The 15387-nt window shown below is 43.8% G+C and overlaps 1 protein-coding gene across 4 annotated transcripts in view; it reads left to right on the top strand.

The window, feature by feature from the left end:
• The window catches only part of LOC115316932 (kinesin-like protein unc-104), a 145755-nt gene that overhangs the window by 100736 nt on the left and 29632 nt on the right, over positions 1 to 15387 (top strand). For all 4 annotated transcript variants that reach the window (XM_040207764.3, XM_040207766.3, XM_042290932.1 and 1 more), the window contains 10 exons: positions 610 to 728; positions 4516 to 4604; positions 5169 to 5277; positions 6839 to 7022; positions 9995 to 10085; positions 10201 to 10325; positions 10693 to 10788; positions 10873 to 10944; positions 11958 to 12109; positions 14229 to 14334. In XM_040207764.3, the coding sequence (XP_040063698.2) occupies positions 610 to 728; positions 4516 to 4604; positions 5169 to 5277; positions 6839 to 7022; positions 9995 to 10085; positions 10201 to 10325; positions 10693 to 10788; positions 10873 to 10944; positions 11958 to 12109; positions 14229 to 14334 (1143 nt within the window). The remainder of the gene's footprint in view (positions 1 to 609; positions 729 to 4515; positions 4605 to 5168; positions 5278 to 6838; positions 7023 to 9994; positions 10086 to 10200; positions 10326 to 10692; positions 10789 to 10872; positions 10945 to 11957; positions 12110 to 14228; positions 14335 to 15387) is intronic.

Here is a 15387-nt window from a genome sequence, read left to right as displayed (position 1 = left end):
ATAAATGCCTGTCTTTCGTTGTTGGTGCGGGCAGCAGCAACGTTCTTAGAGCTATGAGTCGACAAGCACCACTGAAGAGCATCATTTGAAAACAGTCCTCTGTTGCCCACACGTGAGAGTATGGGTGAATAGCGGTCCTAGCACCACTAGTGGCATCATTCCTACGGACCACAAAGAACGACTATTTTCGAACGATTCTCATTTTGTGCAAACTCTTAAACAAACATTACATAAAATCGCTTTCCACCGCAGACAATGTGTATTCAACACTCCACCAGTTGTGTTGCTTCTGCCCATTTATACGGGCTGGTAGTGTGGCTAACACCACCAAACAGACTCTCCTCAAAAAGGTGCCAGGTGTTCTAGGAAGCCTGTCAACTGACCTCCATCGAGTAACTTAGGGTGATGGTGGCAGCAATGATAATGATGACCATTAGGCTTTTGACATAATAAATAAATACCTGGTTAAAAGTCTCTTTGCCTCTCATACTCGTTTGGAATTCATTTATCCCTTCTATCATATGCTTTCCATCCCACAAACAAAAAGATGAGATGAGGATTTTTGTGTCTTGATTCTGAAGTTGCCTATTTTTGTTTGTCTCTCTTTAGGGCCTTTGTGTACCTGAGCAACCTGATGTACCCCGTTCCTCTGGTTCAAAAGGTGGCCATTGTCAATGAGAAAGGCGACGTCAAGGGATACCTTCGGGTGGCCGTTCAAGCTGTCATTGGTGAGGCGCTTTCAGAGGAGACACCCGTGGCTTTAATATGCTTTGCAGAATGGGCGGCAACATCGTCTGGGAGGGCTTCACTAAACTATTAGTAAAGATGTTTGCACTGTGAATGCCAAGCTTACTTTAAGATCTGCCTTTATTCTGCATGTGGGTTCCTGTTCTTTTTTTTCTAGGAACCCAGGGGTTTCCCAGAGTACCCTTATGGGTTCCCCCAGCCCTGAAATTTACTCGACTGACCTTGCCCGAAGTAAAGTGTCTTTCTACTTCACTAGTTTAAGAGACCTCAGCCACCTATTGATGCATGCCTATGAGCAAAACACTCCTTGGTACATATGTCCTTTATTGTTTACAAGCTGTGAGTTTCTGCATTGCTTTATTGGATCATTGCCAAGACCGTAAGATGTTCCTCAGCTGCCATTCAAAGCAAGTAGGCATTCCTCGAGATCAAAACGTTTAAGAACCCCTGGTTTATTTGTTTCTGTCGGTTTTGCTCTGGAGTACAATATCTTCTGCACACTGTGAAAAGTTCCCTGAGGTCAATTTAAAAGTTAGAAATATTTTCCTTAGTCCACACTTAGCACGATAAGCCGTAGAGCATGCAGTATTTTGTGAATTTGCCAGTGTTGCCTTCTAGAACTTTTAATGGATACGAAAATCTGCGTTCTGAATAAACTTGTAGTATATACGCTTTGTATTTTGATCAGCACGACCGAAATGTTCACATGATATTTCCTGGTGTAGGGCAAAGTGGTTTGGACAAAATGGTTTGGACAAAATGGTCCTGGACAATTATGATCTTGGACATAACGGTCCCGGACAAAATGCTCTCAAATGTTAACCCGGACAAAATGTCCTCAGTCGATTGTCTTCACACTGGGCGCTCTTGGAGGGTTGTAATAAACTGCTACTCTGAAGCTTTATTCAACACAGGTGGAAGTGTAATGTATATTTCAATGCATTGAAGCTTTTTGTGATATATTTTAGGAAACAACTAAAGGAGCACAAAAGCTAATTAAGCTTTTATTATCGCTCACTTGGCTTTATATTCTCCTGTTTGCATAAGTCTGAGCACTGTACAAAGTTGGTCCCTGGAAGTCACTACAGAAACATAGACGCTTTGACTAAAAGTGCAAGGTTGCGATGCGCTCTGTGCCTGATTGGACTAGCCATGAGGATACACGCAAGGAATGTTGATGAAGGAAATTAGTGCATTTTGTTTTCAGCACTGCTTGATTGGTCCTATCAGCTCATGGCGTCGGCTGCCCTCTGACTTTAGTGAAACATAGTGTAAGCATGGGATGAAAATAGTCACATCTTGCGAATGTATTGTCTTAAATTTCGAACTGGCAGAATGGAGCTGCAAGAAAGCATGTGTAAAACATGAGTCAAAGGCATTATCGTTTACATGCTACCTATATTTTCGATGGCATGTTAGGGAACCACTTCTTTTCTCATCCTCATAATGTCAAATATTACAGGTGCATTATTTGATATATACTTGTATATTATTTCTACAGTATACTTTTCTATTCTTTTTGGCTCATCTACTGGCTTGCAGTGGGATTTGATATACAAATTAAAATGATTAATTTTGACTGGACCATTTTGTCTGAATCTATTTTGTCCAGGGCTATTTCGTCTGCATTAGAATGATGCTGCAAACGACATGATATTGATGCTACTAGCAGGGTTCCAGACTTGCATGAATGCAAACATATTTCTTGTGTACAATCAGAATAGCCAGAACAGTCCAGAAGTTGAGTCCATATTCATAGATGGTTTATATACCACATACAGACATAAAAAAAAAAACTTTATAATCGTTCTGGACCCATAGCCTATCTGGTTGGTCTTGGGTCCATTCCAGGTTAACAAAATAAGGAATTCATGTATTATTTTTCACGTATGCATGTGCCATACAAATGATTATTTTTCACTCGCTCATTAATTTCATATGATGTGACTTTTTAAAAAAAATTGTGATTCCTAGGCCGTGCCTCCCTTTAAGAGGGTGTCCCCCTTAAGAAGTTCTGTCCAAAAAAAAACTTCAACAAAAAATATTTGATTTTGAAAATTTTTTATATTTACATCCAGCAATATCTAGAGAGTATTCCCAGAAAGTTTAATTGGTTTACACTGCCTAGTTATTTGTTTTTATAAATTACAGTAGTCTCTCATTATTTCAAACTCCAGGAAGCCACAAATTTTGTTTGAATTATCAGAAGTTTGAATTATCAGAAATTCTTCTAAATACGATGCAAGGTAAAATTATGATTTGCCATATTAATGGCGACACATGCAAAGCAGATATTTGGTGATTTCTTCTACATAGGCCTACTGATCATAAGCAGGTATGTTACACATAAAAAATTTGTGAAATGTATGATAAAGGTTTATCCCTCAAATTTATTGTGGGTTTTAGGCAGCACATGACAACTCAAAACAAAATTAAGTTTGTTCATCAGGCCAAGAAGCTTTTCCTATGTGAACTATTAAGCGGGCGACACATGAGCAATGAAAACGAGCACCGCGCGGCAGTTTATAGCAACTTGAGCGGACGCTGTGACGTGAGCCACGCTGTCTGTGGTGCCTGTTTTCATAGCTTGTGTGCCCTGCTGGAGTCCCGTTGAGTGCGCTTTTCACCGAGCACCGGTGCTCTGCGGAGAAGCAACACACGCGGAATCAAGCTCCGCAGGTGTGGTTTTTCTGCAGTGCATCGGTGCTTGGAAAGAAGTGGACTCAACAAGGCCGTTGAAACATAAAGTATGAATTTCACGAAAACGCCGTTCAAATTAAGTAGCTTATAAATAAATTACAACCAAAATTTTGAAATTTCTTTGAATTAACCAGAATTATGGAATATCCAAGTTTGAATTATTGTGAGCCCGCTATTTTTGGTTCACCAATGCTAAAGAAAAGGTAGATGTTTTAGCACTTTCAATGTGTTTTTCTCCGTCCAGTTTTTGGCCTAAAGTTCACTTTAGGGATCGTTTTGTAACGGGACAAAAAGAAAGGCTCACTGATTGTTTTTCCTAACTGTAATTTATGGGCAGTGCAACTGAGTCATTGCTTTATTTTACTTTGTCGGTGTCTTTAATGAAAGATGTCAAGATTTTGTAGATGTCTTAATTTACAATAATAATCCCTGGAGAAAGGGAACAGAGGGGACGAAGGACAAATGCAAATCTCCAAACATAGTAGGTGACTTGTGCGCGACCGAAAATATTCGTCTGGTCCTGGTTCAATTAATTGCAATATAAGCAAAAAAGTTATTTGATTTTTCATACGATGAATAAATTACTTTTTGGAAATTTTGTTTTCACAGTTGCACTCTCCAGGCACTCTGCTGCGTATCTAATAAAGAAAAATGTTGGGTATTACCTTATTCTAAAGATAGGTTTCCTAAACAATGTCAGTGTGTCCCTGATAGAAGCGACTATATTTTAAGAAAGAGTAAGTAAACAGGTGAGCTGGTTGATGTTACATATTTTTTTAACTGGAGACGACAGGCAAAGAAGGGGACGAACATAAAACACATAATTTCTTTCACAACTCATATACACAGATGAAACTTTGCATTGCATTCTGCCTCCCAGCTGCCATTATGTACTGTAAATTTCATTCATATTAAGCCAAAGGTTCAAAAGCTAAGAGAAGACACTAGTCTTTTGGGTAGTGTCCTCTCTTAAATGTTCCTTCAAATGTTTCACTTCTTTTTTCCCCTATGTTTGATACCTCACCATTACTCATGTGATTGTTCTGATGACAACCTTTTGTGTGGCAGATGACGAAGAGACCTCGGAGTGCAGCACGGGAGTGCGGCAGTCTGCGAGGATCAGCTTTCACGACGAGCTTTTCAGCAGTCCCAGGAAGGTGAGAAGGCTTGGGACTTGTGTGCAACATAACCGCCATCAGCAAATGGCAAAGTGTATATGCCTTACAGATTGTTCTTCTGTGTGTACTGAGTCTATAAGTGGAAAACAATAAAATCGTCTGGAATCCTTTGTCAACATCAGTTTTCAGTACGTATCTTTGTAAAATTAACTGATTGACTGGCGGGTTACTACAGACTATGTTTTTGTTTTCAAAACCAGTCGTAGCTTTTAATGTGTCAGTTCTTGAAATGTGTATAATAAGCGAGCAGGGGCGTTTTTCTTTTATTTTTATGTACACTAGAAGAATTAATAACTAGTACCTTCGTTTTCTATTTTATCAGTAGCTTAGTTTTAATTCTGTATGTCATTAAATGTTAATAAAAACTAGGATTGCATGTGCCGCTTGCCGTTTGCATTGCTCTCTAACAGTGCGTCTCCAATGACGGTATGATGTGGTGTGCCATAGACATAGGGTTATACTCATTGATGTCCTGCCATCCCGTCGTTATTGGCCTTTCTTCGATCATTTTTAAACTGTGGGTGTACGGCGTGTGCTTTCCAGGAGTTGAGCGGTGAAGACGTGGGATCTTGCCTGGTGGGGCCCAGCTCCTCGGACGAGCGTATCGTGGAAGGGGCCAGTCAAGATTTGCAAGGCCAGGATATGCCAGAAGGTGAGCATGGGTAGACTGGAGGTCAGTCATGCTCTTCCAACATTCTCTCCTGGATCATAAAAGAATTTGAATAAAATTACTCAGTTGACGGCAGTTTTGTAGATTGACTTTGTGAGAGAATTTATGGTAGGTACATGTTGGTTGAGTACATAGAAAAGTCCTTATCATTGTCTGCTTTGAAGTTTTGAAATATTTTAAAAAGATATCTTGGATAAAAATTATGTTATTGATCTATTTATGTACATGGGACTTGGTTGTTTGGTGCATGTAAGGAGGAAAGAACTTGGTTTTTGGGATGATCAAGTATATTTTGTTGATGCTAGTATGCCTTGTCAATAGGAAGCTATAATGAAGGTTTTAATGGTATTTCGAATATAAATTTGTAGAATTACTTAACATCTGTTTGCTGCACTTACCGTTCACTTTTGTTTATTATACGCAGGCTTTTTTTTTTAAATTCATTACACGAGGGCATCTGGCTACCCACAGCAAATACAGGTGGGATAGTTGGCTTGCCCCATACAGCATAACACGACATGTTGCGTTGTATGGGGTCCAAAAATTAGCTTTAATGACATAGAAATCAATCTTCATATTATTTCTGATAACATTCTGCTCACGTGATTCCAAACTAAATGCCAATAGACCTTTTGCCAAATTACCTATGCACAAAGAAGAATGATGGGAACATAGGTTCATGCACTGCACACACTCTATTTGTCTGAAAGTATCCGAAAGATTTGAAGTAAATGATAAAAATAAGGCCATAAGGCAACTTTCTGTGTTTTTGGAGTTCATTATTTTTTTTTCAAATTCAGAGGTGTTTTTATGGGTTTATTTTTTCCCAAAGATTTAGTGCTTTTTGGCGTAAATTTTTAATGTCAGGCGAAATATTGGCGTTCGTCGGGGCTTGCGTTAAAGAAAACAGTACACGGACATTAGATTCCCCAACCTCCATGGAACATGCGCACGATTTGAATGCTCGGGAAACATCCCAGTATTGATAAGGAAAGAAAAACGAGATAATTGGCACGGTTCCCAAAGAAACAAGCTGCCTCGAGAACAGTTTAGGGTGGGCCGTGTTTTAGATTGGAACAAACTTTAGCTGTAATTAAAGGTTTCTCGTCGTGAAGCTGTGTTTTTTTTTTTTTTTATTCGAAGACGGCTTTAATTCTGAGTTTTTCGCTTTTCTCCAATTTCTGTAAAAGCCGGCTGAGCGGTTCATTTTCGGGGTTTATCGGTAAAGGGAGAAAACGAGGAACCCTCTAGTCGCCGATAGAGTGAGAACGGCGTGTTCTCCGAACGTCCGGCCTCCAGTACGCCTTCCACGCCTTCCGCCGCGTGCTTCAGCTGAGCGCACGCTTTTGAGGTGCTCAAGACTTTGAAGTGTTGTAGAAAGTAGTAAGCTTGTGCCGGAGCCGGGACAACCAAAGCTTTTCCCCGCCACTCTCACCCTCTCGGCGACTAAGTGAGTCTTTGTGGCGCGCACAAATCGAAGGCTTTGGACGCACTCTGTTTTGATGTGACGCCCGTTACACCTTCCCGCGGTGTTGTATTTCAGAGCAGCGAAGCAGGCTGGAGGCCTACAAGCAAGACGGCGAGAACAACAACCTGAGCCCGGAGCAGTGTGAGGAAGACAGCCTTCCAGAGCACCTGCAGATCGGCAAAGAGTTCACCTTCAGGGTGACCGTGCTGCAGGCCATCGGCATCTCCAAGGAATACGCCGACATCTTCTCGCAGTTCAAGTGAGGGCCCTCTGCCATCTGCAATCTCCGACGGCTTTAGCACGGTCCAAACCGATATGTATTCTGGATTCATGTGCTGGAACCCATAAAGAAATACGTGTGCTGGAACCCATAAAGAAATATGTGTGCCCGAACCCATAAAGAAATACGCACGAAATACGGAGAGGGATTGCACGTCTTGGTTTGGACTGCCACACGCAAAACATGGGCGCATTCCGAATACATGTGAAGGAGGGAGAGGCTAGTGGAGGTCCTTTGCGGCAATGGGCGTAATGCGGCTGCTACAAGTGCCTCCGCTGTCGAGAAAATAGCGCGTCGTCTGCTCTACGAGGTGGCGACATCGGCAACACCAATCGGTTTTAGGTGCGAAGCTCGGTGCCGATTGAGCGGAACGACATTGTTGCGAGGAGAAAAAATTACCTTCGCTACTTGGCACGAAACTGAGAAGGGAGACGAAAAAGTTTCTACTTCCTGTCGTTGTACCTAAACGGCTGACAGCAGGGCACAGCTGTAACATTGTCCAATGAAGCCTCAATCCGTAACATAGGTAGGACGAGGCAATTATATTGGTTACCTGATTTACCACTAGACTGATCGGAAACTACCATACTTTGCATGAACACCAAACTTTACGGATGAATTAATACTTATTTGAAGGCAACGTTTCAGTAAGTATCCTTTGTTTAATAACGCCAGCAGAGGAGCAGACAAAGTCCAGCGAGGCAGTGCGGTGGTGGCATCACTTGAGCATGTGGCGAACACAACATGTTCATGGCGCCCCACTAAAACCATCGCGAGGGAAGCTCGCACCATCGGTCTCGACAGGCACTTCATACACATGTCTGGCTTGACTAAGCACGGAAACGTTGAGCAGTCGTCGGCTGACAAGGGGATTTCTCACGTCATCACACACAAACTACCGCGCAGAAAAGCGGATACCGACATAAATATCCAGAGAAACCACCGTGAGAGAAGCTCACACCAACACATGTTTGCGACGCAACTTGACGAACAGAGAAGTGGCGCCAAGAAACCTTCCTCTGATTTTGACAGGCACCTCGTCTACACGCGCGGCTCGACCAAGCTTAAGAATGTTGAAAAGTCGTTGGTGAAACAGTTCAATTCTCACATCATCACATCAAAACCCCTCCACACAAAAGTGAATACCGACACAAATTCGCGATGGGAGAGACGTGACGCGGCACATAAAAATCACAGCAAGAAGCCGACAGCGGCGCACCCCTCCAACCCCGCGTGGCCATGCTTGGCGACACCGGCTGGCGTCCCTAGTGTCCCGGCATCAGAGACGGTGCAGACGACAATCGTCGGTCCGTTCGTCAAGCACGCAAAAAGTATGCGCTCGGCGGCAAGAAGAAAGCACGCTTTGTGATTGGACACTTCCTAATGCAAACGCCTACGTCACAATACGGGTACTTACGTCAAAATGCATGACACGTAAAAGTCAAGATATTTTAACTCCAAATACTGGCGCGGGAACCCCTTAAAAACGGAGCAGTGGCGTCAGAACTGGAAGTGGGCTTCTGTGCGGGTTCCGGTGTACAAATCCAGAATACATGTCGGTGTCGACTGCGCTTTATTGAGGAACGTGGGGCGTTGCGTGTTACGCTTGTGCTTGCTGCTTCGCGATTTGTTCCTTGGCGTTGTCATCAGCTTGCGCCGCAATCGCCTTGCCTACAGAGCAATAATAAGATGTCTGGGATTCGCTACGCCCAGCTTTTCGTAGGCTGTCAGTTACACATAGCACCAATCTCTTCAAAAAGAGTCCTAGGTCCTTCCCAAGGGTTGCCTCAAAGGAAAGTGCCCCACTGGGTCTCAAGCACTCACTACCCTGCAGCAGGGGAGCATACTGAGTCTCTTAAGCCAGTTCTCAAGTTTTTCTATTTTCACGGTTTAAATCGCTTAGAAATTAGTTTTCCCAGTTTTCTTTTGCCTGTCACAAAGGACAAAGAGAGCTATTTTTGAAGACGGGTACCGTTTGTTTTTATTTCCTATTCTTTATTTAACAAAAAATGCAAACGGCCACAGAAAGTGTGCTGCGATTAATGACAATATGGTAGCTGCTGTGTTGTGGAAAGGCATGTTGAGGGAGATTTGCCTTCAGGCAGTGTGCTGGCTAATGTTTGCAAGGGGTTCTTTGCCTTTAATGGAAAGATGTAGAAGACATGCATGAGATATGTGCTTTGGTGGGACTATTTTGCAAGATGTTGAATACGTTAGAGAAGTACACAAAGACATTCTTTTTTTTTTTTGGCTGAAACGCTCTTTCAAAAGGGGGTTGACACCCATAACCACCCCTAGTACATAGAAAGAAGCGAAAGTATGTATGCGAGCTCTTTTCTAGAGGCACAGAGAGTACACGAGAACGCAACCTGCGCAGTGGCAGTGGGGAGGCAAGAGAGCTTGTCAACACAGTGCAACCATGGGGGTATTTCGCAACGGTGGCTGCCGGAAGGGGTTGAGGGGAGGAAGGAGGAGCATTGCTGGAACGGTCTACAGGGGGGAAGGGAGGGGGGAAGCGAGAGAGGACCTTGCGGTGGGTGTGAGGAACGACGGGAAGAGGTAGAGGATTGCCTCTGCTGTAGAGTGGGGTTTTGAGTCTGTACATGAGAATTTTTTGCCAGGAAGGCACATTAACAGTTACCGCCATAAAACCCCAGTCCTTTTTCAGCAATATTGCAGCGGGGGCACAATGCTTTATGAAACATATTTGCTTTCTAGCGGCACACCGCTCCTTCCGCCAGTAACAGGTGTCGCTCTGAGATGGTCCGTACAAAAAAATGAATGTTTAGAAAGATCCGTCCTGGCAGCATGAGGCCAAACCTTGCAACAGGGGTCTGTTTAAAGAGACATACAATGTGGCAGTTGCACATTGCTATGAAGTGCAAAGGTTGTTTGAAGGTGGTCACTGGCTGTCTCGGCTGCCTTGGCTGATAGGCGTTCTTGATTTCCAGCTTCCTCCACCGTCACGACGAAGCCTTTTCGACGGAGCCCTTGAAGAACACAGTAAAGGGCCCACCACCCGGATTCTTCCATGTACAGAATGTGAGTCGTGGATGCTTTAAGAATTATTTCTTAGCCATATATACCACCCCAGCCTTTCGTGAATGACATATTTTACTGATGCGAGTGTGTGAGACAGTTACAATGATTGTTCTAGATCACTGTGACCGTCACGCGTTCTTTCGTCGACTACCTGCGAAGCCGACCAATCGTGTTTGAGGTGTTTGGTCACTACCAGCAGCACCCGTTGCATCGAGATGCCAGGGATGTCTGCCAACAGCAGTGAGTAGTCTCCCTTACCCCTCATGTCATGTGGATGAGAATTCTCAAGAACGAGTCATTTGGAGTCACCATGGAAGTTTATGAACTACTGTTACAAGTCTTCATCAAGCCTAGATCATTTAGGTGACATTTTGCTGATGCCATGCAGCAAAGCTGCGTGACATTGGCAAATGCTGATAACGGTTGCAAGCCAATCATACAGTGCACAAGGAGTATACATTTAACGCTGTCGTCTCAAAGTAGAGTTTGTTATGGACTGGAACATGTTATAATGCAGAGCTATATATTATGATGGCAAACACATCAGCTTGTTACTTGGGCGTTTCTGTGCAGAGTTTATAAGGAAACTGTGTCATTTTCTTTGCAGCAGTGTACGCCAACCTCCTAGACGCATGTTCCCAAGGACTCTTCCAATTTCCCAGCCTGTGCGCTCACCCAAATTTGGCATTCTTCAGTGTCCAAGGTTTGTGGATGCCTCCTTTGCTTAGGAGCGACTTGAACCCTCTGTAAGCTTAAAGAGAAAGTGATATATGTAATATCTTTGCAGCACCAATCACATCTATGCAAAGCACGATGTCTTGGTGTGGTTCGAGATTTGCGAACTGACCCCCAACGGCGAGTAAGTATAATAGCCATGTTTTTCTTTTTGGTGCAACGTTTATACCTTTCTTTTAGTAGTCTGAAACAACTGAAAGTTTACGTAGTGCTTTTCATAAGAAGCTTTAGAGAGCATACTTTTAGTGGCATTTAGAGATTTGCTGGGTATCTGTCTGAAATAGTTGCCCTTTTCGTAGCTATAACCCAGTTGTAGTAATTTTTTCATTGGTTCATTGAAAACCTTCATACTTTTTGATCCAAATGGATGTTCATAATGTATGCAAGAGCAAGCTCACTCTTGGAGGGGCAGCAAAAAGTGTCAAAATTCAAGTTTTGCTTTAGCAAGACTGCTACAAAACAACATGTTTTAAGCTTATGAACCTTGATTAGAATGTTGGTGTGTTCAGTTCAACCGTCTGATCAAGCAGTAGATTTTGAAACTGCAGAAGTATTTCACATTCAGTATTACAAAGTTGTAGAAGTTTAATAAATGCTGAAGTTTTATAAATGTTTCTAGAAATTCCACAAATATCAGGAATTTCTCAATAATTGGTCTTTTATTGAATTTTGAGACTTTCACACCAGCCTAATAATGAACATTTTATCTTGCTGCCACCAAAGATTATTAAAAGCCTGTTGCGAGAACCATAGAAATAACAAAAAAGACGGGCAAGCTGGCACTCAACATTGTGAAAACCCAAGAGGTTTGTGTGCTCCATCCATTTTTTCCCTCGATCTCAGGTTTTGAGGACGTCGATGATAGACCAGCTTATTAAGAAGGTTAATTTTTATGGGGCATGCAAATATTGGTTTGAATCTAATAGCCTCGCTTCATTCGTAGCATGCACAATGCCGGGGAAGCCCACAACATACAGTCTCTCTTTGCAGTGTTAAAGCTAGGGATGACGCTGCACCACTCCATTTTAGCCTGTATTTGCATGCACCTAGTTGTTGGTTTATAAAACGAGTCTTAGCACCGTCACTGTCGTGGCAACCATGGCCAGTTTCTGACTCTGCTGTTGCTCGGCGTTGCAGGTACACCCCAGCCGTGGTGGACCACAGCGACGATGCTCCTTGTAGGGGGACATACTCTCTCCACCAGGGGATCCAGAGGCGCATCCGCCTCACGCTGGTCCACGAGCAGACGCCCAACGTCTGCTGGAAGGACGTCCGGGAGGTGGTCGTCGGTGAGGCACCCCGCCTTTGTGGGGCACGGAGCCGTTAAATCTGCGACGTTTATAGGGCCAGCTCTTAGTACTTCGGTGGCCGTGGCATGTGGCCTCAATTGTAACGTCACGTTGATGATGCCACGGTGTTCACGTGACATCGTCGGCATCTTAAACGGTTCACTGTGACGCCATCGCATGAACACTGTAATGTCATGATGTTGTCGCGACATTATCGGCATTACAGACTTCACATGACACCGTGACGGCACACGACACTGTGACATCACATGGCCTCGTGATGGCACAGCGTAAAACCATGTGCTTTCCTGACGGTCGTGCGACATGAAATAACACTGGGATATCACGTGACACCATGACGTTATGTGACACTGACATCATGTGGCCCGATGACATGTCACATCAGCAGTTGCTTTCTTAATGACCATGTGACATCACGACGTCATGTGACACTGTGGCGTCATGGTGACAGTACAAAGCCACAGAGAATCTATAAATATTGTGCATTTAAAGTGCCTTTTAGATATACCAGGAGGACAGGCAGTTTTCTCTATCTATGTATTACAAATACCCTCGAGAGAATACTACATTGTTGTGGTGTAATGTGAACGCTCTTTAACTTTCGTGATTTTTTCTGTGCCTCTTTCGGTCAATGTCACCTTAAGGGGGAACACTGGTCTTGGAGCTTTTTTTCTTATTCTGTGACCAAACCCATTGAAACTGCATAAGCTTGTTCAGCTTTTTGTGCTGATTTTATAGATCTGGTTGTTTTCTCAGTCAGGAGAATTGTCCTCAAGGTAATTAAAACTTGCCTGCCTTCTTTTGGACAAACGATAGGAAAAAAGTTGCTCAACAAAATATCCTTTTTAACACATGGCTAGATGCTAGAAAGTGTAGAGCATACAATGTTGGAAGTACTTTTAAGATAAACCCCCTATTAGCGATTTTACCACACATTCAAGTTAAGTGCTCAATGCATGCCTAACAAGTAATAAAACAAAAAATAAAATAGAAAATTTTCTAGACTTTTATTAGAAAATCTGCTCTCAACATTGTATGCTTCACACATTTAGCTACATATTTCAAGAAAGTTTATATTTCTATCTGCTCTGGATGCTGAGATATCCCTCCTGCAAATTTTTCACGAGTCCAAAAATTGTGTCTTGTGAAAACAATGTTTTAGAGTCCACTTCATTTCTCATTCAGCCCGCATAGACATTATTAGTTGGTTTATAGCCCAAATATTCACCCACAAAATTAGAAGCCTGGTAAATTCGGAAGAACAACAGCCATTGCCATTTTCAAAAGAATACAGTTTTAGGACATTTTTGGCTCCTAGGACCCATGTCCCCCCTTAAAAGGAGCAGCTTCACAGGGCTGTTTCCTCCTTGCTCCAAAAACTATCGTCTGTCGATAAAATGTGAAGAGATGTATCTCTGAGAGTCTATTAGGTATCTCAGCGAGTTTAGTTGCAGCGTCTGCTGACACTCATGTGTGTCTTGAGGTCCGTACAACAGAAACTTTCTTTACTTGTTTATTTCCCTCTCAATTCCTCCTTAGGCATGTTGCAAAAATGTACATGTCATTATATCCCGTTCAACATTCCAAAATTATTTTACTGCTTTTCATGGGTACCCATCGAAAAGTCAACTTTATTGTATCGAGGTTTAATTAACCAAAAGTCAGTCTGTTTTGAGATGATGTCTGGTGTCTCCACTGTAAGATGGGCAATTTGACCAGCACAGAACAAATTGTATTGGATTGTATCACATTGTCAGACCCCTACTGTTCTTGCTCTACTTTGTACACCGCTAAGCTGACAGTCTGGTGGAAGCTACACGCTCACCGAACCAATCCGGTGGAAACTACACACTAGTCGAACCAGTCAGCCGCCTCCCTTTTATCACCTGACCCTGCTCACCATTTGTGGTCACATGGCAGAGGACAGAGGATATGGTTGGTTCAATGGGCACGGTAGCTTCCACCTCACTGTCAGCTTGGGTGTGAATGGAGCGTAGTCAAATGTAGGCTGTCTGTTCCATCCAAACTCTTCCGAGCACATCATCGCTGCTGTCCCCTTACCGCAGTTACTGACTTCGCACATGCCCTCTTGCTCCAGGCCGGGTCAGGAGCACTCCAGAGTGCGACGAAGAAGACAACGACTCGTCCGTTCTCTCTCTGGGCATCTTTCCGGGCGGGTACCTCGAGATGGCTGGAGACGACAGGTACGCCACCTCCTAATCTTTTTTTAATTTTTAGAGCGCAGCTCTTAGGCGCCCATTTCCGGCTTGAGCGTCGTCGGGGCCACGCGAAGGGTCACGTGACCCTTCGCGTGACCTGGGAGGTCATGTGACTCCCCACCCCCCCCAAAGTCACGTGACCCCCCCAGGTCCGAGGGTCACTTGACCCCCCCCCCCCCTCCCCCCCCCGAGATCACGTGACCCCCGTGAGGGGAGCAGCAGAAAGGAGGAGAGGATGAGCACGAGGGACGAATCCGAATTTTCATTACTCCGAAAAATGATTTTAAAAGACTTGTCCCTCGGCCAGCTTTGAACCGGAGCCCTATCGTTCAGGAGTGGCAAGCAGGATCATGAGGGAGGAGGAGGGAGGAGGAGTATACCCTCCCCTCAGTACCCTTCCCTCCTCCTCCTCAAGAGCTGCACTCCAATTCGGCCTTACAGGGAGTGGTAAACAGCTTTCAATTTTTATTTATATATTTATTTATATAAGTTTGTTAAGAACCCTGGGGGTCAGGTGCTCACTATGCTGGAACTTGCAGCTGCATCAGTGTTTTGATGTAGTTGCATTCTTGAATTCCTACGCTTTTTCGATGCTAAGTGCAGGTTCTGGGCAAACCGAGTTTGTGCCAAAATGAGTGCTTGTGTGCAACCGACTCTTTGCAAAAATTACATCTTGAGACACTCACTTCCACTCTTGCACTGTGGAGAAGCGGTCGTGCAAAGGAAAAATTATGTGACCTTGAATATACTGGGTTGTGCTGGATTCACACTGACCAGGGAGTCACTACACTCCCTGGTCACTGCATAGTGACCAGGGAGTCACTATGCTGCTGTTTTGAATGTGGCCCATTTTTTAAAGATCTTTTGTTCACATTCGGGCATGCAGCCCTGATTGTGGCTATTTGACTAACATATATACACGTTTGCAAGTCCGGCTTCAGGGCGCTGCCATCTTGCTTGGCTGGGGTGCACTGGGAGGAGTCGTAATCCGATTACGAAGCCTTGCTAAGGCGTCGTAATCGGATTATGGCCGCGCCC

Source organism: Ixodes scapularis, unplaced genomic scaffold (assembly GCF_016920785.2).
Source record: "Ixodes scapularis isolate PalLabHiFi unplaced genomic scaffold, ASM1692078v2 PGA_scaffold1__304_contigs__length_218370807, whole genome shotgun sequence".
Lineage (NCBI taxonomy): Eukaryota > Metazoa > Arthropoda > Arachnida > Ixodida > Ixodidae > Ixodes > Ixodes scapularis.
Note: the sequence above shows the minus strand (reverse complement) of the source record. Positions and strands in the feature narration are given on the sequence as shown.